Source organism: Nerophis ophidion, linkage group LG15, assembly GCF_033978795.1.
Source record: "Nerophis ophidion isolate RoL-2023_Sa linkage group LG15, RoL_Noph_v1.0, whole genome shotgun sequence".
Classification (NCBI taxonomy): Eukaryota; Metazoa; Chordata; class Actinopteri; order Syngnathiformes; family Syngnathidae; genus Nerophis; species Nerophis ophidion.
The window spans coordinates 33,084,919-33,107,429 of NC_084625.1; the positions used below are offsets into that span (position 1 = coordinate 33,084,919).

Sequence of the window (22,511 nt, forward strand, 5' to 3'; positions counted from 1 at the left end):
CAGCGTGTCCATAATGTCGATGTTAATTCAGGCAGGAACCTTTTGATAATAATAACACGGTGAACATGGACTTGTTCAGATGGCCACATAATCCAGACTGACTTTAGCAGGTTTCTCTGTCCCCCCTCTTATTTCAGGCTGGTCCCTTGCTAGAGTGATAGGTCATGTTGGATTTGTACCTTTGAACAGATTCATGCAGAATGACTAGTGCCACAGTGCCACAAGGCAAATGCACAAGGATGACATCAATCTCCTCATCTAACTCTCGGTGCGGAACCGACCAAACCCAAAGCATCTGATAGGTCCCTGTAATCACCGCGCTCTGGCGCTATCACAACCACATCCACAGGGACCGCGCTTGTTGTGCTTTGGAATATTTCATGTTGTCTTACCAGTGCAGCCCAAGAGGAGCCGCGGCATCCTGGCGTTGCACATTGAGAACAACCAGGGATTACATTTCAGTCCACTGTGCACAAGTCACTTCAAGAGAGGATAATAGGTTTGACTAAGGTTTCTCATCACCCGTGTGAATGTGTCTGCATATTTCGTTATGACTCAGGGCCTACCCTCTCCTTCAAAGGGTATAATTTGGTCTGAAAAAAGCGGTGTGTGCTTTGCAACTTGGAACCATGCGATGCGTTTGAACTGCACAAACGCTATCATCAGGCCATGATACAAGTGAGTTACTCAGGGGGGATTTAACAGCCAAAGCGTCTTCACGGGCCACAAATGAGGAGTTTGTCTTTTAAGGCTTGGGACGTTGACACGAGTGGGAATAAACAGAACACTTTTCAGTGGGAATAAACATCACTTTGCAGTCGGTATCCCTTAACAGAAATATGTGATGTAATGTTAAAATCAGGGAAAAACTAAATCATTATGGAACCTTGTCAAAGTTTAAAGAAGAAAGTATGTAGTTCTGGTGTGCCACATGAGCATCTGTGCCTTTGTTACTCCAATTGCAGGGTTCCCCCCCAAGATGGTCTGGTTACTTTTCTTTTATTTTATTATCCACAGCAGCGGTCCCCAAACTACGGCCCGCCAGTGTACCTATATACATAATATATGTATATATATATATATTATATATATATTATATATATATATATATATATATATATATATATATACATATTTATACCTCTATATATATATATATATATATATATATATATATATATATATATATATATATATATATATATATATATATATATATACACACACACATGTACCACTTGGTGTACGTGAGCTCAATTTAGCCAAAATATCAGGTGATTAAAGTATCGTGTGTTTTTTCCTGTTTTCAAACACAGTGTTACTGTTCAAATTGTGTGTTATGTTACAATGACCAAAAATATTACATATACTTGGTAAATAAAACTTCTGCCTTGTTTTTAAAGAATACTTAGGCCTACTACAATACTGTATTTTATTGTTGGTCATTATTGTGGTAATTGGGGAGCCAAGTTTTTTTCTGAGGTGGTACTTGGTGGAAAAACGTTTGAGAACCACCGCTGTAAGCTATTGAGACGGATTTAACATCTATCCATCCATCCGATTTTTACTGCTTGTCCCTTTTGGTGATGCGGCAAAACGCTTTTATTTCACAGATAAATAGACAACATTCTCACTCACATTCACACACTACGGACCATTTAGCGTTGCCAATCAACCTATCCCCAGGTGCATGTCTTTGGAGGTGGGAGGAAGCCGGAGTACCTGGAGGGAAGCCATGCAGTCCCGGGGAGAACATGCAAACTCCACACGGAAAGATCTCGAGCCAGGATCTTTGCATTGTGAGGAACAGGCACAAACCCCTGTTACAATGTGTTGCCCCAGATTCAACATCCGACATATGTTTAACACAATTGGAATATGTTAAATACAATTGTATAATAAGAGTATGAGGGGCCATGAGGGGAGAGAGACTGGGGAAGGAGGAGAGGACGATAGAGTGTCATAGAAACCAGACGGCTGGAAAGCCAGAGACTTCAGATGAGAGAGAAAAATAAAAACCTGTTGTAACTCTGCATCTGAGTCTCGTGGTCCTAGAACAGACATGGGAAAACTACGACTCACGGGCCGTATATGAACGTTTTAACTCCGGCCCACGGAACTTGTCCAAATTATTGAAAAAAAAAAATATATATATGTATATATATATATATATATATATATATATATATATATATATATATATATATATATATATATATATATATATATATATGTTTTGTTTTACAAAAAACTCTTATCAATGTTAAGGCTTCTGCCTCCCGTATGCATTTTCAGCGCTTCCATATCATTAAGGAGGAGCCACCCATTAAATTGTATTATTAAATTACATTTCATATTATTATCGTCGGTAAACCTAGTTCGTTTCACCATATCCCTGTAACACCGCATTTCCCCACTACATGGCGCTCATCGACCTTTTTGGCCTGTGGGATATTACTCCCTTCTTCTCTTTAGCTTTGTCCTGTGAGCAATGTTCCCTCTAATTTTCCATGTGTGTGAGCAAAAGCACAAACTCCCGGAGCATCAGTGGAGCACATGTTAAGTTAAAGTTAAAGTACCAATGATTGTCACATTCGTGAGTAACATCAGACGTGCACACTGTGGCCACACCCACGTCACACCTGTACCAAACCTGACATCATAACAATTTAAATGTTTTATTAAAATAATGTTCTTATATAAGGGATTTTGCCCTCTTACAATGACAATTAAAAAAAAAAACATGTTTTTCATGAACTATGTGCTAGTATTGTATGTCTGGTTGCGGGTCCTGCCTTTAAAAGAAATGTTACGCCTTTCCATACTTGCTAACCTTGAGACCGCCGATTTTGGGATGTGGGGGGTGTGGGGTGCGGCGGAGGTGTGGTTGGGGCGGGGGGCGTGGTTAAGAGGGGAGGAGTATATTAACATCTACAATTCACCAACTCTGGTATTTCATATACGGTATATTTCATATATATATATATATATATATATATATATATATATATATACATATATATATATATATATATATATATATATATATTTATATATATGTATATACATATATATATATATATATATATATATATATATAGATATATATATGTATATATATATATATATATATATATATATATATATATATATATATATATATATATATATATATATATATATGAAATAATTTACTTTCAGTGAATTTTAGCTATATATATTTATTTTATTATATATATAGAAATAAAATAAATAGTTGAATTTTAGACGGCACCTATCAAATACACAGTAATAAAAAAAACAGTTGCTCTACTAACTGTACTGTGCTTGCTGGTTACTAAAAAAACAACAACAACACTTACCTTTCACTATTTGAGCAACATTTGTTTTGCCATTTATTTCTTAATTTTGCTCGGTTTAATATATTGGGTTGGAGTCAATAACCAGGCGAGGTGATGAAGTTACGTCTCTTTACTGTGGGCTTCAGAACAGACTCCCTAACTCACCGTCACGTGCCCAACACCACGTAAATTGTTGGCCAATCCAAAAGAAACTCCATAACGCTATAGCCAACATTCACCAGGAGATGGCGACAAACAACATATATTACTCTATTACAGACAGCGTCGCCATGGCTGTAACTTCCTCGTTCTTCTGCTTCGTCTCTTTGTGTTTGCATTTTTTCATTCAAATCTGTAGATGTTGTAATGTGATTGGGCAGGCAAGCTGTTTATATAGTGGGAAAGCGGACGTGAAAACAGGCTGTCCCCACTCAGGTCCGCAAGGAGCTGGAGGGGGCGTGGCCTCCAGCTCCCGCTGAATTTCAGGAGATTATCGGGAAAGAATTTCTTCCGGGAGGTTTTCGGGAGAGGCGCTGAATTTCGGGAGTCTCCCGGGAATTCCGTGAGGGTTGGCAAGTATGCCCCTTTCAGAGATTTCATTTAGTTCCTGTTACTTTCTGTCTGTAAAATACATCTTTTTATTAACATTTATTAAATCTAGTGATAATATTTCATGAATAATATCCTTAGATTAACATTCTTAATAAATGGCAGTAAAATAAGCACACATCAGATTGAGGAGTCAGAGTGTTGCAACCTGACATTTACACATTCTGTGGCGTCGGGGTTGTCCGACTTTTTGTGTGGCCATAAACGCAACACTGGCTAAGTGCCATGAGTGCTTGTGTTGGTGCAGGTGAGAGAGCGAGCGGCTTCTGTTGAAACGACGGATGACAAAGTTGGTTCAAGCCTGGTTTGTATGGCAGAAAATGACCAGTTTTTATAAATAAAAGGTTTTTTTACCATGTTTTTGGTATGGTTACAAACAGTTTTGCTCAATAAAGTGGAATTCCTGTCCGTAAAGTGTCTCGACAGACGATAATTGAATTGTGTTGACAAAGATGGTTTTATTCATCGGGGCAACTCTTGTTGTCACTTCTCACACATAGAGTTGCATTGCAAAATCATACAGAATAAATTGTAATGTGTTTATTTTGTTTAAAACCCACTACTACCGACCACGCAGTCTGATAGTTTATATATCAATGATGAAATATTAACGTTGAAACACATGCCAATACGGCCGGTTTAGTTTACTAAATTGCAATTTTAAATTTCCCACGGAGTTTCTTGTTGAAAATGTTGTTTCCTGAGAGTCCGTGACGTCACGGACTGTCAGGAAATATTAGCGCAGAACCACTTGCGGCTAAAAGTCGTCTCTTTTCATCGCGCAATTAAACAGTATTCTGGACATCTCTGTTGCTGAATCTTTTGCAATTTGTTCAATTAATAATGGAGAAGTCAGAGTAGAAAGATGGAGTTGGGAAGCTTCAGCCTTTAGCCACACAAACACACGGTGATTCCTTGTTTAAAATTGCCAGGGGTGAAGCTTTTTTATGGATCAAAGCGGTCAAGTAAACATGGATCCCGACTACTTGTCAACCGGCAGGTTTCGGTGAGAAAGTTGTGGTTAAAAAGTCGCCACTTACCGGAGATCTGTGGAGTTTGCGCCGTCCTTGTATCTGCCATCGACTTCCCTCAGACACTGGCCTCAAGACACCCGTGGACACACTCCTCCAACTATCAGGTACTATTTAATCTCACTAAAACATTAACAACACAATAGAAAGATAAGGGATTTCCCAGAATTATCCTAGTAAAAATGTGTCTAAAAACATCTGAATCCGTCCCAATGCAATCGCCTTTTTTTTTTACTTTATTTTATTGTATTTTTTTGTAGTCCTTCGCTATCAATATCATCATCCACAAATCTTTCTTTCTCGCTCAAATTAATGGGGAAATTGTCGTTTTCTCAGTCCGAATAGCTCTTGCTGCTGGAGGCTCCCATTAAAAACAATGTGAGGACGTGAGGAGCCCTCACCCTTGTGACGTCATCGTCTGCGACTTCCGGTAGAGGCAGGGCTTTTCTCTTAGCACCGAAAGTTGCGAATTTTATCGTCGATGTTCTCTACTGAGTCCTTTCAGCAAAATTATGGCAAAATCGCGAAATGATCAAGTATGACACATAAAATGGACCCGCTATCCCCGTTTAAATAAGAAATTCTCATTTAAGTTGGCCTTTAATTTGCTGTGCGCAGACGACGCATGAGCAGTGCACAATAGCGCATACGTGCACCTTAGAAGGAACGTTGCCTGTGAGCCCCTCTGTATAAACGAGCTTATCAAAGCAAAGAAAAGCTGACAGTGAGTGCCGAGTATTTAATGCTGAGTGGACAACGAAATATTTTTTTACTGACGTTCGATCAAAGGCTGTGTGTCTGATATGCCAAGGAACTGTCGCGGTTTACAAAGAGTACATTATCCGCCGCCACTTTGCTACCAAGCATGCTAACTACGCCAGCAAGCAGTCAACGCAAGAGCGAAGAGCCATGGCCCAGAGGTTGGCGGCTAATTTACAGGCTCAGCAACATCTTTTTCACTGACGAACTGTGATTCAAGAGTCATCCACCAAAGCAAGCTTTTTGCTGTCATTCAAAGTAGCCAAGGCTAGCCATCCTTTCTCTAAAGGCGAGTTTTTAAAAGAATGCATGGTAGAAGCGCCAGGTATTTTGTGTCCTGAGAGCCAAGGCACGTTTGAAAATATCAGTTTATCACGCAGGACTGTGACTCGCCGTGTGGAACTAATTGAGGAAGATATAGCCAACCAAATAAACAAAAAGGCTGAGTCATTTAAAGGCCTACTGAAATTAGATTTTCTTATTCAAACGGGGATAGCAGGTCCATTCTATGTGTCATACTTGATAATTTCGCGATATTGCCATATTTTTGCTGAAAGGATTTAGTAGAGAACATCCACGATAAAGTTTCTAACTTTTGGTCGCTAATAAAAAAGCCTTGCCTTTACCGGAAGTAGCAGACGATGTGCGCGTGACGTCACAGGTTTTGGAGCTCTTCACATCCTCACAATCATGGCCACCAGCAGCAAGAGCAATTCAAACCCAAAAAGTGACGATTTCCCCATTAATTTGAGCGAGGATGAAAGATTCGTGGATGAGGAAAGTTAGAGTGAAGGACTAGAAAAAAAAAAGGTGAGGGCAGTGGGAGTGATTCAGATGTTATTAGACACATTTACTAAGATAATTCTGGAAAATCCCTTATCTGCTTATTGTGTTACTAGTGTTTTAGTGAGATTATATGGTACCTGAAAGTCTGAGGAGTGTGGCCACGGGTGTGGGGACCGCCAGTGTCTCTAAGGGAAGCCACGTTTCTCGACGAGGCGAAGCGAAGGCAGCCGTTGGGGCCAGGCTGAACTTTTTCCCCCCCTCCTCCACGGTGGAAGCCTCCCACGTTTGGGGGCAGCCGGTCGGAGGAGGCAAGAGAGCCCGCAGCTGCCTCTTTGACAGGTGCACAAGGAACGACGCAAGCTATCCGCTCATGGCTTTTCCTTTTAACAACACTCAGTTAACGTTTGAAAACTTTCCCATTCTTGCTTGATGTACAGCTTAAGTTGTTCAACAGTCCAGGGTCTCCGTTGTGGTATTTTAGGCTTCATAATGTGCCACACATTTTCAATGGGAGACAGGTCTGGACTAAAGCCAGGCCAGTCTAGTACCTGCACTCTTTCTATGAAACCACCTTGTTGTAACACATGGCTTGGCATTGTCTTGCTGAAATAAGCAGGGGCGTCCATGATAACGTTTCTTGGATGGCAAAATGTGTTGCTCCAAAACCTGTATGTACCTTTCAGCATTAATGGGGCCTTCACAGATGTGTAAGTTACCCATGCCTTGGGCACTAATACACCCCCATACCATCACAGATGCTGGCTTTTCAACTTTGTGCCGAGAACAATCTGGATGTTTCTTTTTCTCTTTGTTTGGGAGGACATGACCCCCACCGTTTCCAAAAACAATTTGAAATGTGGACTCGTGAGACCACAAAACACTTTTCCAATTTGCATCAGTCCATTTTAGATAAACTGGGGCCAAGTGAAACCGGCAGCGTTCCTGGGTGTTGTTGATAAATGGCTTTGGCTTTACATAGTAGAGTTTCATCTTGCACTTACAGATGTAGAGACAAACTTTAGTTACTGACAGTGGTTTTCTGAAGTGTTCCTGAGCCAACATGGGGATATCATTTACACACTGATGTCCCTTTTTAATGCAGTACCGCCTGAGGGATCCAAGGTCATTCAATGTTACCTGCCGTGATTTCTCCAGATTCTCTGGACCTTTTGATGATGTTACAGACCTTAGATGGGAAATTCACTAAACTCCTTGCAATAGCTGGTTGAGAAATGTTGCTCTTAAACTGTTTGACAATTTTCTCATGCATGTGTTCACAAAGTGGTTACCCTCGCCCCATGACTGAGCACTTCATGGAAGCTGCTTTTAAACCCAATCATGGCACCCACCTGTTCCCAATTAGCCTGTTCACCTGAAGGATGTTCCAAATAAGAGTTTGATGGTCATTTTTCAACTTTTTCAGTCTTTTTTGCCATTTGTGACAGCTTTTTTGAAACATGTTGCAGGCATCAAATTCCAAATGAGATAATATTTGCAAAAAATAACAACGGTTTCCAGTTCGAACGTTAAGTATCTTGTCGTTGTAGTTTATTCAATTGAATATAAGTTTAAAATGATTTGCAAATCATTGTATTCTGTTTCTATTTAAGATTTACACAACGTGCCAACTTCACTGGTTTGGGGTTTTGTATATGTTTTGTATTGGCCAAACCAGAAATCAGATCTGCCTTCAAATGGGATTTTATTTTGGTATGGCATACACTCAAAGGTACGCCTTGTCTAAATCCTGAAGTAACCTTACACTTTCCAGAAGAGCACGTAGCTTCACGTCCTCCTACAAGAGGACATGACATTCATTCATAGTACTTCCAGTCCTGACACCAGACACACGACTACCAAGTCACCCGGTGTGACCTAAAGGAAGACAAATGTGGAGCCCCTTGTAGGACAATTCTGAAAGAAGGGTTATCTCATCCACTGACTTGTTTACTGACTAGTTAACACCTTTGTCAGTCTGACAGAAAGCAGTTCCACTTAAAGCACTTCACAGCAGAGCTTGTTTACAAGGCAGAGCATCAAGATCTGCTTTAAGGAAGCAAACATGGCATTGGAGCATGCAGCCGTAATGGAGGTAATGCAAGGAAAGAAAAAGCAAAGGGCAAACTGTGTTTTTGCATTAAAAAAGAAAAAAGGTGGACTAGTGTTGCCATGATGGGTATGTTAGGGCCTGGTTTCTCTTCTGTCAAAAACCAAAAGTTTTATTGGGATCTTATCCTACACAATAGTAACTCCAAAGTAAAATTCCAAGTCACAGCTGAAATTTATTTAGCCTATTATGGTTATTTATTACTGCTGATTATGTGTATTTGTGTGGCAAAATACAACTGGAAGTGGAACAGGACAAGGTTGACTCTAGTTTTTGTCACGGACATTTCCGCCACGTTTGATCGAGTTTGCATGCTTACAGCTGAACCCCGTGATCGACCTGACATGGATCGCAATCATCCATCACAATCATATCTTCACTCAGCCCGAATTGAATAAAAAAAAACCTCATAGCAAAGAACTAGGAGTGTAACGGTACACAAAAATTTGGGTTCGGTACTTACTTCGGTTTAGAGGTCAAGGTTCGGTTCATTTTCGGTACAGTAAGAAAACAACAAAATATACAAAAAAATGCGGAGGCAAACATTTCCACATCAACACCGTATGAAAAAAACAATCAACAACAAAAGGAGATAATGTCCGCAGGAACCTACCACATAGCGAAAGACATACACTATTTGATTTCCTGTTTCACAGCTCATTTTTATTTGAGTTATTGAAATATCTTGTGTGACATCGTGCACAAAAGTGCACTTTATTCATTTTAAACTATTGTAGTGGTGGTCTGTACAAAAAGTGCACTTTAATTTAGTGTTGTTTTTATATGTCATCTTAGTGACATCATGCACAAAAGTGCACTAATAGCTTGTTTTAAAATGTCTCCGACAATCTTGCCTTTTCTGTTTTGGAAATGACATGAATGTTTGTGCCACTGCTTGATAACTGTTAATAAATACAGTTTTGGTTAATTGACTTAATTGTGATTTCCTTCTCTGCATGCAAGTTTAAAAGTAGCATATATTAATGCAGTGTGAAGAAGAAAGTTTTAATGTAGACACATAGAATCATCAGACTGTTGTGATTATATGTATCAAGTGTTCATTCAAGTCCAAGGCAAAATATAGAGAGATATATCGTGATATGGCCTAAAAATATGGAGATATTAAAAAAAGGCCATATCGCCCAGCCCTAGTTGATGTACCAATGTACTCTCTCCTACAGAAAGTTTTGCATTAATGTATTTTTAAACAAAAACCAATGAAAAAAGTCGAACCAATCCCTGGTACATTAAGTGTATTGAACACAGCTGACTAACTGTCCTTTGAGCAAAAAGCGTGTTGTGTTCTTGCCCGGGCCAGCCATCAAAGGAGCGTCCTTGCATGCAAGCAGATTTCTGCAGACATGGCTCAACCTTCCAGTCAATTTCTCCCAGGACTAAATGCTATGTGATTATTTGACTGCAAGCTAACGGGACTCAAAACAGCTCAATGCTCCTCTAGGGTTGGCAGGCACAGGCTGCATCGACCACTATTGGCATTTGCTCAGGTTTAATCTAAGTTTAATGTAAGTTGAATGTAAACATGATAGAGTAGAATAACTTTCATTATAAACATGTATAATGATGAGTATGCTATTGCACTGTATTATTTATAATATGAATGAAAATCAGTCATGTGATAGACCCGAAAGGATCAAATGGTAAATAGGTTGTACTTGTATAGCACTGTTCTACCCCTTTTTAAGGAGCCCAAAGCGCTTTGACAGTATTTCCACATTCACCCATTCACACAAACACATTCACACATTGACGGCGGGAGCTGCCATGCAAGGCGCTCACCAGGACAAATCAGGAGCAAGGGCGAAGTGTCTTGCCCAAGGACACAACGGACGTTACTAGGATGGTAGAAGGTGGGGATTGAACCAACAACCCTCAGATTGCTGGCACAGCCACTCTACCAACTTCGCCACGATCACTTTTATTGCATGAGATTTTCTTATTCAAACGGGGATAGCAGGTCCATTCTATGTGTCATACTTGATCATTTCCCGATATTGCCATTAATTTGCTGAGAGGATTTAGTAGAGAACATCCACGATAAAGTTCGCAACGTTCGCTCGCTAAAAAAAAAGCCTTGCCTTTACCGGAAGTAGCAGACAATGTGCGCGTGACGTCACCAGTGTGAGGGCTCCTCACATCCTCACATTGTTTATAATCATAGCCTCCAGCAGCAAAAGCTATTCGGACCGAGGAAGCGACAATTTCCCCATTAATTTGAGGGAGGATGAAATATTTGTGGATGAGGAAAGTTAGTGAGGGACTAAAAAAATAAAAAAAATAAAACAAAATAAAAAAAAGCAACGGCTCCGGTTTTCAGATGTAATTAGACACTTTTAATAGGATAATTCTGGAAAATTCCTTATCTGCTTATTGTGTTAATATTGTTTTAGTGAGATTATAAAGTCATACCTGAAAGTCGGATGGACCCCAGGTTCTCAGAGAGAACCCGATGAGGAGCCAAGATCACAGCTGCCTTTTTGACAGCTACAGGAGGAGGTCTCATAATCCAATGAAGTCTTCGGTAAGAGCCGACAATTTTCCGATCCAAAAACGTATGTATTGACGTAGAGAAACATGTTCGCTTGACCGCTCTGTGTTAAAGCTTCACAACAAACAAACCAAAAGCATTGTTATTTATAGTCTCCATTATTTATTGAACAAATTGCAAAAGATTCAGCAACACGGATGTCCAAATTACTGTGTAATTATGCGATGAAAAGAGACGACTTTTAGCCGTAAGTTGTGCTGGGCTAATATGTCCCCTCCAACCAATAACGCCACAAGCACGCATCATCATACGCGTCATCATTCCGAGACGTTTTCAAGAAGAAACTCCGCGGGAAATTTAAAATTGTACTTTAGTAAACTAAACTGGCCGTATTGGCATGTGTTGCAATGTTAATATTTCATCATTGATATATAAACTATCAGACTGCGTGGTCGGTAGTAGTGGGTTTCAGTAAGCCTTTAATAGCAGCGTCATCCCTTCACAATCTTCCTACGCAATCAAGATCAAAATGTACTGCTTGATTGGAACAGGTGTGCTATTCATATTCAAAACACCAATTGGCTTTGACATTTTCAAATGTCTCCGCCAGCATGACAAAAAAGTGAAGCAATAATACCGCAGTCAAATCACTTACAAGGGGCTTACTTGGGGGATGTGCATGGACTTACCCAAGTGGGGGATAATGGGGTGCTCGGTCTTGTGACAAGGCGACTCGGGTAGCAGCACGGGTCCTCTCCTGCTGGCCACGCCTCCGAGCCGCAGGACCAGCATGCACTGCATCAGCAGCAGTGCATGCTGGGTGACAGGGCGTCCCATGGCTGGCCTGAGTTTGGCTCACTTCTCCTCAGGCCTCAGGGGGCCAAGAGCATCAGAAAGACACACCTGGTGACATGGGGCAAAAAGAAGGTAGACATATTTGGGTTAGAAAAAGGGTTGCTTTGACATTTAGTCAAATCAGAGCACTGCGAAGCTTCCTTCTATCCCACTTTCACAACTGAACTGAAAAGGCTCTTCTGATATTTATATTGGCCCCATATCAGCAAAAAAAACCAAGTATCGGATTATATTGGCTTGCACCCAACATTTCAGATACGAGCAGTCCTGCAGCGTGTTTGCTTGTGCAAAGCTGGAAGGCCAGGCAAGGTCTAAATGTCCTTCAATATTTTAGTCAAGTCATTTACAAGAGGTGTACTATGGGGTACTAAGAGCTTGCAGCTACACAACAGCTAAGCAAACAATAGCACACAAGCGAAACGTACGTAAAAAATATATATTTAATTGAGCAATATTGCAGTCTGAAACCAAGCATTTGTCAATATAAACAAGCATCAAACAATTAGAGATCCATAGTACTTACAGGTACAAAGTCTCCGAGGCAGGAGTGTTTTACAAAGTATTCAGTAACAAACTTGTCTGCATCATTTAACTTGGTGTGTCATAAGCTTAAATTAATAAATTATTCTGACCAAAAATCAACTTATAGGAAACCTATGATGAATACACATACGTCTTTGCTGACTCATAAATGTATCATAAGGTGCAAGGCTCAATCATACGTTTCATATATTTGAGTGTGAGCTCGCAGGCAGTTTTGGATGCCTCTTATTGAGGAATTTTGTGTCACGGTGAGGTGGATGTAACTTGAACATTAGGTTTATCTCTTAGGCAGAGAAGGACACCAACGTGCGACATGCAGTGATACACACACATGCACACACACACACACACACACACACACGTATATATATATACTGCATTCATGTAGCTCTGTATCGATGAGAGAGTGGGCAGGTGTGCCTAATGATGTGACCCATTTAATCCATTTAAACTTAAAAGGTCAAAAGTCCAAATGATCCTCTGCATTTGACCCACCCCCATGTTCACCCCCTGGGAAGTGAGGGGAGCAGTGAGCAGCAACGGTGGCCGCGCTCGGGAATCATTTGGTGATTTAACCCCCAATTCCAACCCTTGATGCTGAGTGCCAAGTAGGTAGGCAATGGGTACAGTTTTTTGTTGTCTTTGGTATGAGTCGGCCGGGATTTCAACTCAAAACCTCCCAGTCTCAGGGCAGACACTCTAACCACTAGTCCACTGAGCTGGTTGTGATGTTTATAAGGTTGTTTTGTTGATGTTGTCTGGGGGAAAAAAAGGAAAAAAACTTCAAGATATATGTCTGAACAATGTACGTTTTCAAAAGATACATTCCGTTACTTTTGGAGAGGAAAAACGTGGTTTAATTTGCGATACGGAGACGCCTCCACAAATGTACATTTTGCAGACATACTCAAAAAACGGGTTATAAAATAACTGTGGGGCAATATTTAGACACAGCATATCCAATATATTTGAGCTCGACCAGTGATTCTTAAACTGTGTTACATGGGCTCCATCTAGTGCTAGAGCAAAAAAATCACTTAATTAGATATTGTAATGCCATGATTGGATTAATTATTAAATTGCAGTGTTTCATTTTTCTATATCCACTAGGGCTGGGCAAGGTGGCCTTTTTTTAATATCTCGATATATATCTGGATATTTTGCCTTGGCCTTGAATGAACACTTGATGCATATAATCACACTAGTATGATGATTCTATGTGTCTACATTAAAACATTTTTCTTCATACTGCATTAATATATGCTACTTTTAAACTTCCATGCAGAGAAAGAAATCACAACTAAGTCAATTGACCAAAACTGCATCTATTAAAGTTATTAGCAGGTGACTTTTAAAATTATTAAAGTTAAAGTACCAATGATTGTCACTCACACGCTCGGTGTGGCGAAATTATTCTCTGCATTTGACCCATCACCCTTGATCACCCCCTGGGAGTGAGGGGAGCAGTGGGCAGCAGCGGTGGCCGCGCCCGGGAATCATTTTTGGTGATTTAACCCCCAATTCCAACTCTTGATGCTGAGTGCCAAGCATGGAGGTAATTGGTCCCATTTTTATAGTCTTTATAGTTTATGATGCTACATATTAGCAGTAATGCTACTTTTGGTAGCAGCGCTTGTGCCCCACACTTGACAAATCAAATTTGTCTATTCGACATCTTCCCTCTTGAAGCCAAACCACCGCCAGATGATGGACCCCGTGCTGTTTTTCTTGGGAATTAATTCTTCCTTCATTTGTTACCAGATTCTCATCTTTCTTTCTCTGGTATTACCACTCGCACGGCTCCACTAGCATCACAACTAACGTTACCCATGCTACTACCTCTCTGCTCTGCGAGCGTGTAGACGTATGTGACGTATGACGTGACAGTATGTGACTTGTGTAAGTTTGTGCGCTTACTGTCAGTGAGAAGGAAACACAAAAAGGAGTGGGAAAAGCCTGTAGTGTAATGCCCGTAGCTAAAAGCAATTACGTGACAACGTATACTCGATTATCACAATAAAGTCATGTTCTATGTCGCACAAAGACAAACCCGCGATATATCGCGTATATCCATATTTCGCCCAGACCTAAGATCCACACACAGTGTTACTGTTCAAACTGTGTGTAATGTTGCGGGGGCCAAAAATATAAAATATACTGGTAAAATAAAACACTTGCCTTGTTTTTAATGAATACCTAAGCATACCGTGCCATTGTATTCTAATGTTGGTCTTTTTGGTGGATTTTGGAGAGCCCAAGTGTTTTCTAAGGTTGTATTTGGCAAAAAAAAGTTTGACAACCACTGATTTAGACCCCTAGGACAATATTTTAAATACAGATTTAAATCGTCTTAGATCATCTCTAATTGAAGACAGCAAAAATCCATTTCAGAAAGTTAACAAATACAAACGTTAAAGTTTTTCTTACCTACCATGGTTCTTTGTCTGAGTAATTTCCTTTGATCATTTCTAACATTCCGCACTGCAAAATAATAACAATATGAATGATTCCTGCTGGTATCATGTCAGATCAATGTCAGTTTTGGCCAATACTCAAGGCTCAAATATCGGTATGTTATCTGAAGTGAAAAAAACGGGCAAAATATTGTCTTCAAGGAACAAAGTTAAAGTGCCTGGTCCTGTTTGATCTTTTATGAGCTTTGTCTTATTTGATGAAAGACAAATAAGTATTTGTGTGTGCTTATTTCTGTCTTGAAGCATCATCAACAATATTAACCCTGAACTGGGACGGCGTGGCGCAGTGGAAGAGTGGCCGTGCTCAACCCGTGGGTCCCTGGTTCAATCCCTACCTAGTACCAACCTCGTCACGTCCGTTGTGTCCTGAGCAACACACTTCACCCTTGCTCCTGATGGGTGCTGGTTAGCGCCTTGCATGGCAGCTCCCTCCATCAGTGTGTGAATGTGTGTGTGAATTGGTAAATGTGGAAGTAGTGTCAAAGCGCTTTGAGTACCTTGAAGGTAGTAAAGTGCTATACAAGTACAACCCATTTATCATTTATAACTTTGAATTAAAACTATTGTTAAATTCCTGTACTGAACAGAATAGACTGTGACGTGCGCCAATATCTTCAACATTGCTGAAAATCCAGACTTTTGCATCATTACGGCTTAAAATAACAAAGCAGTCTCGCTCAATTGTTCATCATCTCCTTCTTCGCAGGAGCCAACTGATGAGCGGTCTAGACCGTTCACATCATTGCTTTTTTAATCGGTTGTGTGATGCCATTACACCGATTGATTCACACTCCTGCAGTACAAGAATGGCCCATCCAGGAGAGGATTATTCATCGTGGGAGGAAAAGGAGCAAGAAAATGACGTGCAAAGTGGGTTTCCGCTAATGCATTGTGTCGCTGCATTTTCATGGATTCATTGCAAGCGAGAGAAGAAAATGGCTTTTCATCTGAATTCCAGTCAGAGGATTAAAAACTGCATACCTTGCTTTTTGTGCTTTTTTTTTTTAGCTTGACGTGTGTTTATTTTCTTTGATCTATTTTGTCTGACCATTGGTGACAGTAATGAGCAAAGAGGTGACTGGGCATCGATTAATTTTAATAACGATTCGATTTCTTTCAGAATGTTAATTGTCGGTACGATCCAGGGATGGTATTTTTTATAGCAATACAATCCGAAATGATTCAGTAAGTTGAAATCGATTCACTCACTTTTTCACAAAACAGATTGAACCATTGTGACTGTGAAACAAATACTGGATACTGGACACTGCAGGGGAAGTTTCCTCTGTTCCTGTCTTTTATTGTAAGGGAATGTTGCATGAATGAATTGTGGATACAAATAAGCAAGTGAACAACAATTAATGGCCAATGCATTTGCAAATCACCAAAAATGATTCCCTAGGGCGGCACCGCTGCTGCCCACTGCTCCCCTCACCTCCCAGCGGGTGATCAAGGGGATGGGTCAAATGCAAAGGACAAATTTCACCACACCGGTGTGTGTGTGACAATCATTGGTACCTTACTTTAGCTTTAAAACCCAAAATCACTGAAGTTGGCATGTTGCGTAAATTGTAAATAAAAACAGAATACAATGACTTGCAAATCCTTATCAACTTTTATTCAATTGAATAGACTACAAAGACAAGATATTTAATGTTCGAACTGAGAAACTTATTTTTTTTATTGCAAATTATCATTAACTTAGAATTTAATGGCAGCAACACATTGCAAAAAAGTTGGCAAAGGGATATTTTACCACTGTGTTACATGGTCTTTCCTTTTAACAACACTCAGTAAACATTTGGGAACTGAGAAAACCAATTTTTGAAGCTTTTCAGGTGAAATTATTTCCCATTCTTGCTAGATCTACAGCTTAAGTTGTTCAACAGTCCGGGGTTTCGGTTGTCGTATTTTACGCTTCATAATGCGCTACACATTTTCAATGGGAGACATGTCTGGGATACAGGCAGGCCAGTCTAGTACCTGCACTTTTTTGCTAAGAAGCCACGCTGTTGTAACACGTGGCTTGGCATTGTCTTGCTGAAATAAGCAGGGGCGTCCATAAAAAAGACATTGCTTGGATGGCAATATATGTTGCTCCAAAACCTGTATGTACCTTTCAGTATTAATAAGACCTTCACAGATGTGTAAGTTACCCATGCCCTGGGCACTAAAACACCCCCATACCATCACAGATGCTGGCTTTTGAACATTGCGCCTAGTACAGTCCGGATGTTTCTGAAAAAATAACAAAATTTACCATTTCCAAAGTTCTGTATTTTGTCTTTGCAGTGTATTCAATTGAATATACGTTGAAAATGATTTGCAAATCATTGTGTTCTGTTTTTATTTACCATTTACACAACGTGCCAACTTCCCTGGTTTTGTGTTTTGTACATTTTATTTGAATAAAGTGCAACTAACCCTTCAGCTTGAATTAACAAGAGGAAACCTTTTCTTCTCTCATTTTTGATAGTGAAGACATTTTCAAATAAAATTACAGTAACCAACATTTTAACAGTAGATTTATTTGCTTTTTTTGCTGTTGTTTTTAAACAAAAATAATACAATATTAATATCAAAAATTAAGTGCAACCAACATCTCTTTCGGGTGAATTAACAGTGGATAAGTGCAATTTTTTTCAGATGAAATGACCAGTGGTTTGACCTGCTACTACTCTCCTTTTAATAAACATGGAACATCGGAGAGACATACTTGAAGTGACAGTTGACAAATTTCGGCGACACACAGACCTAATGGCCGAGGGTGTAATGAACAGTCAGAGAAGTGTGACCACTTTTTCCACTCATACATAACTTTTTAACTTTTTCCAATAATGCAGTCTAGTGTTTATTACAGTCTTCTGTCTCAAGCTGGTCCGTCTGCAAACTTGCTCCACTGTCACTTCTGTTTTGTCCGTCACATCCTTTTTTGTTTAAAGTTAACTTGTGGCTTTATGTTATTGTGTTGTGTCGTTTTTATTTTTTGTGGCTTTTGCAATCGTGCTGTAGCTGAAAGTTCTTGTGTTCTAACTTATGATTTTGTCTTGTGGCGTTTGCATTTGTCACAAACCTTTCTCGACCACTGTAAGCGATCAGCCATTTTTGTTTTGATGACGCCACAGACAGACTTGAATAGCGTTTAGCATCCTTATGAATACAAGTGCTAAACTTCATATAAAGTATGTCGTTCTCAAATCCAATGTTTTCTTTTTTCTAGTAGCTATGCAATTGATGTATTGCCTTTTAAATTGATGTTGGATTGATATGTATATACCTGGAAAACCAATATGCTGAGCACAGATTGATAAAGATAGATCGATATAAATGGATTTATTAATGTAGGTATCAATAGTTACATTCCTAGTCATCATACAGATGTTTACATTTCCGACTGCACATGCTGACCAGCTTCCAATTTGTCACCATAGAACGTCACTTTTGTGTTCCAGGAACGCACCAAAATATGCTGAAGCTGCAAGAATGACAATTTGAGGAATGAACTCAAGTTCAGTTCAAGGCGCTTCCGCTCTCCAAACTTCCTGCGTTGATTTCATTTTCCCCTTGAATTTAAACTTGAGTCTGCCTTTGGTGCGCAGGAACGAGTGTCTTGACCTCGGGGCGACGGAATACAAGTCCAGAGTAAATGTCACAGCAGGTCTGGGATGTATGGGTTCCCACTATCGACTGAGAAATTTAAAGCACCTGTCATCCGCTCAGGGGTAAAGTAAGTGACAGTGTGTCGGCTCTCAGTTCCTTTTCTCTTTCATCTTTACCTGTCACTATCTCCAGCTTTCATTGGCAGTCGTGAATATTTTTTTTTACCGCACGGAAAGACAGCTGCTCGACATGGAGTCACTTTCTGCAAGGAGGCAGCTAAGGCAAATCAATAGACTTGCAACTGTGTGTGTTTAGGAAGGGGGAGGGATGGTTTTTGTGTGGTGTTAGATGGTAAACGTGTGGCGTTAACATCGATGTGGCCATGCCAGCGAGGAATACACTCGCACTTGCAAGGGCTAAACTGAGACTCCTCTGTTGACTCTGCACCCCGAGTGCACTTCACATGACCTCACATGTCTGTAAGCGAACACACATCAACACAAACACACACACACAGCACACTCAAAAAGATGCACATTTAGGACATTAAGACTATGTCTGCACTAAGCCGGATAAACCCTTAAACAAAGAATTATTTAGCCTAAACTACGTTTTGGCCACATTAATTAAACGTTAAAGGCCTACTGAAACCCACTACTACCCACCACGCAGTCTGATAGTTTATATATCAATGATGAAATATTAAAATTGCAACACATGCCAATAGGGCCTTTTTAGTTGACTAAATTGCAATTTCTTGTTGAAAACGTCGCGGAATGATGACGTGTACGTGTGACGTCATGGACTGTTAGGAAATACTAGCGCTGCGCGCACACACAGCTAAAAGTCGTCTGCTTTAACCGCATAATTACACAGTATTTTGGACATCTGTGTTGCTGAATCTTTTGCAATGTGTTCAATTAATAATGGAGAAGTCACAGTAGAAAAATGGAGGTGAGAAACTTTTAGCCGTTAGCCACACAAACGCACGGTGTTTCCTTGTTTAAAATTACCGGAAGTGAAGCTTTACTATGCACCAGAGCGGTCAAGCGAACATGGATCTGACTACATGTCAACCGGGAGTTTTCGGTGAGAAAATTGTGGAAATAAGTCGCCTCTTACCGGAGATCAGCGGAGCCAGCGACCTCCTGCGGCTGCCGTGGCTTCTCTCAGAGACTCTGGTGTCAAAACACCCGTGGTCACACCCCTCCAACTTTAAGGTACTATTTAACTCACTAAAAGACTAGCAACACAATAGGCAGGTAAGGGATTTTCCAGATGTATCCTAGGAAATGTATCTAATAACATTTGAATTGCTCTTACTGCAATCTCCTTTTTTTAATATATTTTTTTAACTTTTATTTATTTATTTATTTATTTGTATTTTTTTCTAGTCCTTCACTCTAAATTACCTCATCCACGAATCTTTCATCCTCGCTTAAATTAATGGGGAAATTGTCGCTTTCTCGGTCCGAATAGCTCTTGCTGCTGGTGGCTATGATTGTAAACAATGTTCAGATGTGAGGAGCCCTACAACCCGTGACGTCACGTGCACATCGTCTGCTACTTCAAGTAAAGGCAAGGCTTTTTTATTAGCGACTTAAAGGGGCAAACTTTATCGTGGATGTTCTCTACTAAATCCTTTCAGCAAAAATATGGCAATATTGCGAGATGACAAAGTATGACACATAGAATGGACCTGCGATCCCCGTTTAAATAAGAACATCTCATTTAAGTAGGCCTTTAAACAAAGAATTATTTAGCCTAAACTACGTTTTGGCCACATTAATTAAACATTAAGGTTCCCCTGCTTGGATAATTTTTTACACGGGTAAGTGCGCCGTCTATTTCTTGAATCTCCGGCTGTTAGTATGGACTCATTGATTGTATACAAACTGAGTTCGGAGAGGAAGTGACGCCAGAAAGACCATCCACGCCCCACACAGGAAGTGACGTAAGAAAAAACGTGCCACAGCTAGCTTCATAATAATGCCATTTCATAACCTGGAGTTAACCACTGGAAATAAGGAGGCGATATAGAGCCTTCCGTCAGTACAGACGCTTGTGGAAATCACACATGAATACCTTAAGACAGGGGTAGGGAACCTATGGCTATCGAGCCAGATGTGGCTCTTTTGATGCCTGCATCTGGCTCTTTGACACATTTTAGCTGGCATTGCTTAACACGATAAGTAATAAATAATACCGCTTGAAATCACAGTGTTAAAAATAACGTTTAAAATATAAAACATTCTCATGCATTTTAAACCATCCATCCTTTTTCTTCAGCACCTGTTCAAAAAGTCGCATTTATGGTAAGAAGTATTTTATTTATATAACATTGTTATTGTTATATGACATTGTTATCCTATGTTATTCAAAATAATAACAGACGTATTATACTCTAAAAATGTTGGTCTTACTTAAAAATGCACACTTTTAGTTGTATTTAGTGTTAAAGAAAATATTATATGGCTCTCATGGAAATACATTTTAAAATATTTGGCTTTCATGGCTCTCTCAGCCAGAAAGGTCCCCGGCCCCTGCCTTAAAATAAGAAAATGAGCAATTGCAGCTATTTGGGATACAACACTTCAAATTAACTTTCAAATGTCCAGGTCAGCTGTAAATCTACTTACCGAAAAACTTTGTCCATTTGTCGAAGGAGAGACAACTAGAATGCGAACTTCCGTGGATGTGATTAAAAAAATGGTAGTGTGCATTTTGTATTACCTGGCCGTCGAGGGAAGACTACGGAAAACGGCAAATGTTTTTGGACTGGCAAAGCAGACTGTATCAGTTATTGTCCGCCATGTATGTCGCGGACTCAACGTCTAGGTCCAGAGTATATAAAGTCAGCAAAAAGGAATGGACAATGAAGGTGAAGGCAAAAGAGTGAGGACTGTCCTGACCGGATATCTAGATCCCTTGATTGATTGTTGTAAAATCTTCAACACATTGTTTACGTGTCTAATAAAGAGTTGATTAATTTATGATGTATCAGGTGTGATTCACTACAATAGGGCCCCACAACACACCGGATTCCAGTTCATTGAAATACCACAACACCGGATATTGTTCAGGTAAGTTACATTTAAGAATTTGCACACAAAGCAACACTGGAGGTGACTATGGCCATGTCTACACTAAGTTGTTTAACCCCTTAAACAAATAATTATTTAGTCTAAGCCTTGTTTCAGCAGGGTCTTAATCGGTGGCATTGTTGTGTGTGGACACGGATAAGGTTAGGTGTGATTTACCCTGGATAACCTTATCCAGCTTAGAGTAAACGGGGCCTATGACATGTGCATTTTACCTGCATGCGTAATAGGTCGCGTTGCGCCGGCGGACGGAGGGAGGGCGGGGTCTTAAACGACCATTGGGTGTGTGGGGACAAGGATAAGGTTAGGTGGGATTTACTCTGGATAACCTTATAACGGGACAAGCGGTAAAAAATGGATGGATGGATGGATGTTTAGTTTAGACGGGGCCTCAGTTGCCAAAACGTGTCTATTGTCAAGTAAATGACTGAAAGTTATCTAAGTGTTTAGCTGTCCTAGAGATCAACAACTTTTTACAGGACAGTACACTATTTTGCACAATCATACACACTGAGGATTACTTAAGATGTCTGTGTGACTGTCTTTTTGTGAATGGACAGACAATTAAGTTCTGTCCACATACAAATGGGCAGAGTTCGTCTGTTATTAAAGTATTTGAAAGGACATACTCTTTAATTCTGTGTGCATGTAAATAAACATACGTCTGTGTCTAATGTGTATGTGACAGTGCAAACTGATTTGTATGTGAATGGACAGACAAGACCATCCGGTTTTGGACATACCTGCAAGTACAGGGGTATGTGTACAAACAGACAGCTCAGTTCTGTATGCATTCGAA

At 40.0% G+C, this 22,511-nt stretch overlaps 1 protein-coding gene across 4 annotated transcripts in view; it reads right to left on the reverse strand.

The window, feature by feature from the left end:
* sema5a (sema domain, seven thrombospondin repeats (type 1 and type 1-like), transmembrane domain (TM) and short cytoplasmic domain, (semaphorin) 5A) overlaps positions 1 to 22,511 on the reverse strand; it is a 428,747-nt gene that overhangs the window by 273,989 nt on the left and 132,247 nt on the right. For all 4 annotated transcript variants that reach the window (XR_009809834.1, XR_009809833.1, XR_009809835.1 and 1 more), the window contains exon 2: positions 11,829 to 12,042. Coding sequence is in view for 1 of the 4 variants with exons in the window: in XM_061922050.1 (XP_061778034.1) it covers positions 11,829 to 11,976 (148 nt within the window). In the remaining 3 variants the exon portion in view is untranslated. The remainder of the gene's footprint in view (positions 1 to 11,828; positions 12,043 to 22,511) is intronic.